This window comes from Arachis ipaensis, chromosome B09 (assembly GCF_000816755.2).
Source record: "Arachis ipaensis cultivar K30076 chromosome B09, Araip1.1, whole genome shotgun sequence".
Classification (NCBI taxonomy): domain Eukaryota; kingdom Viridiplantae; phylum Streptophyta; class Magnoliopsida; order Fabales; family Fabaceae; genus Arachis; species Arachis ipaensis.
In genome coordinates this window covers 117,690,335-117,693,038 of record NC_029793.2, presented here as the reverse complement: position 1 = coordinate 117,693,038, position 2,704 = coordinate 117,690,335, and the positions used below count along the sequence as shown (strand labels likewise).

The following is a 2,704-nucleotide window of genomic DNA, read 5'->3' as shown; positions in this document are numbered from 1 at the left end:
TATGTTAATGTTTACAATACAAATATTTATAACTATTTATTTTTATTTATAATATTTAAAAAACTATAAATCATAAAAACTAAATAACAATAAATATTTTTTATGAAGAATCGAATTTTGAGAGCATATAATACAAGTGCTACTTTAGCACATAAGAATTTTCCCCCTATCTATATAAGGAGCTAGGCAATCACAAAGCTCACCGTACAACAAACCAGAAGTTAATTAACTACACTCTATTAGGACAAGCCAAGGGTAGGTTATCAAAACCTAGAGAAACAAGCTATCAATTTAACTTTAGCAAATACATAAATTCATCACCTCATATATATGGAGGACCACCACAGGGGGAAACAAGGAAAGGAGGAGAAGGGAAAGGAAGAGGTCAAGTTCCGAGGTGTGCGGCGGCGGCCATGGGGAAAGTATGCTGCTGAGATAAGGGATCCGTCCAAGCAAGGGACAAGGTTGTGGCTGGGGACATTTGACACAGCTGAGGACGCGGCTAGAGCTTATGATCGTGCAGCCTTCAATCTTAGGGGTCACCTTGCAATTCTCAATTTCCCAAATGAGTATTATTCTCAAATAAGGGGTTCACCACCATATCCACCATATTTAGCATCACCCTCTTCTTCTTCTTCTTCTTATTCACCTCAATGCCATGCTAGTGGAAGTTCTAATCCTGGTTCCAACCATGGTCCTCCTTTTGAGATTGAGTACTATGATAATAAACTGTTGGAGGATCTTCTTGAGTCTGAAGAGCTGAACAAGAAAAAGAAGGGAAAATGATTAGCATAAAGTGAGCAATTAAGCATTAACAATTAATATCTACTATATTTTATGGTCTCTTTCTTTTCTTGGGTTGCATATTACTTAACTTTAATAACTAGGAGTACTTCCTCTCATGAAGGTCTAGATCAACCAAAAACTTATCCTTATTTAGAATTACCTCCTATTAATGATAAAGTTATAAAATAAGTATTTATATACATAATGTGGTCCTATCATGTGTGCTAGCATTCATGTATAATATATGATTATACTATGTATTACTATATTGTGTATGTACATGGTACTCATAAATCAACTATGAGTTTATAATTTATGCATGAGATTTAATGTTATCTATGAAATTAAAGAACATTACCTTAGAGAAAAAGTCAAATTGAAAGGATAATTATAGTAAAACAATTATCTAAATGATAATTAATAAAAAACAATTCAATGATTACAATAATATATACATTTACTTATTCTAAAAAAAATAAAAAATAATTGCTCTAGTATCATTAAGAAATTAAAAAGTAAAAAATCAATTATTATCTATTTTTTATTTTATACATTTTTAATTAATTCAACTCATAGTTTAAGTTTGGACAAGGATAAACTTCTAAAAGAAGCATAAATATATTCTAGAATTATACAAGTATTATCATATTTTATATTCTAATAAAAACAAAAATAATGATACTATGAATTAATTATTTAAAATTTAATTTATAAAATAATATTTTAAAAGAAAATACTTTAGCTTCCAATATTCATAAAATTTACAGACAATTGTTAAAATAATAATATCGTACAAAGAATTGAACTTGAAAGATAATTGTGAATCAAATTTGATTTTTGTGTGTACTTGGATATAAAGTAAAACTAATCATGTTGTCTCATTCTTAAGTGTTTAATACTGTAGGTAAGATTAGATGTGTTTAGAGAAAAAAAATAAATAAAACACAACAAAACAAAATACTATCTTTAACCAATAATGAAAATTATTATTATTATTATTATTATTATTATTATTATTAGGTTTAATTACTCTGTTGGTCTTTATAGTTTTGCAAAATTTTTAATTAGGTGCTTATACTTTTTTTTTTCTTTTAATTTGGTCCTTGCATCATTTTTTTTTTGAATTAGGTCCCTCCTCATGGTAATTGATTTAATTGAATAGGAATTCAATTAAAAAAAATTGGTGCAAAAACCTAAATAAAAAGAAAAAAAAAAGTATAAGGACCCAATTAAAAATTTTGGTACAAGAACTCAATTAAAAAGAAAAAATAGTATAGGGACCTAATTAAAAATTTTGCAAGAATAATTAAACTTTATTATTATTATTATTATTATTTCTGTAAATATAAGATGATTATGTAAAACTGTTTAGTATTTTTTTTAATTGGTGAAAAAGTCTTTCTTATTTGTTTATTTGTTCAAATAATTCACGTGTTTTTATTTTTTAGATAATTTTTAAAATTAATTGAATAATTAGCCAATTGAAACTTCTTAAAATATTAGTTGCTAAATTGTTTTTGTTTCATTATTCACGGGACTATGATTCTAATAATTAAATAAATAGTAAATACATCTCTTTTATTTTTACTTGATTTAGTTTGTTATTTTTTCAAATTATATGTTTTGATTTCACTTTTAAAATTCTTTTTTATTTTTTTTTCAATAATGTAGCACAAATAATGATAAATTAAGATCTCTTTTAAGATTTATTTACCTTATTATTTTACACGGACAAAACATTAATGACAAGTAGTTATTTTAGTCTAGGATATTTATTTCTTCTTAAATTAGTAGAATCCAGTATTATTTAAAAATAAACTAAGCCTAATGAATAATAATTATACATTTACGTTTGTAATTGCAAATATAATTCAAGTACTTACAATTTATAATTATACACTAAAAAAATTCAACTTCT

At 25.3% G+C, this 2,704-nt stretch overlaps 1 protein-coding gene across 1 annotated transcript; it reads left to right on the top strand.

Moving 5' to 3' along the window:
• LOC107617073 (ethylene-responsive transcription factor ERF098-like) lies at positions 189-1,052 on the top strand. Its single transcript, XM_016318894.2, has one exon. The coding sequence runs from the start codon at positions 331-333 to the stop codon at positions 784-786; it is 456 nt and encodes a 151-aa protein (XP_016174380.1). The 5' UTR covers positions 189-330; the 3' UTR covers positions 787-1,052.

Coding starts and splice junctions, on each gene's coding strand:
- LOC107617073 (XM_016318894.2), top strand. CDS start 331: ATGGAGGACCACCACAGGGGGAAACAAGGAAAGGAGGAGAAGGGAAAG.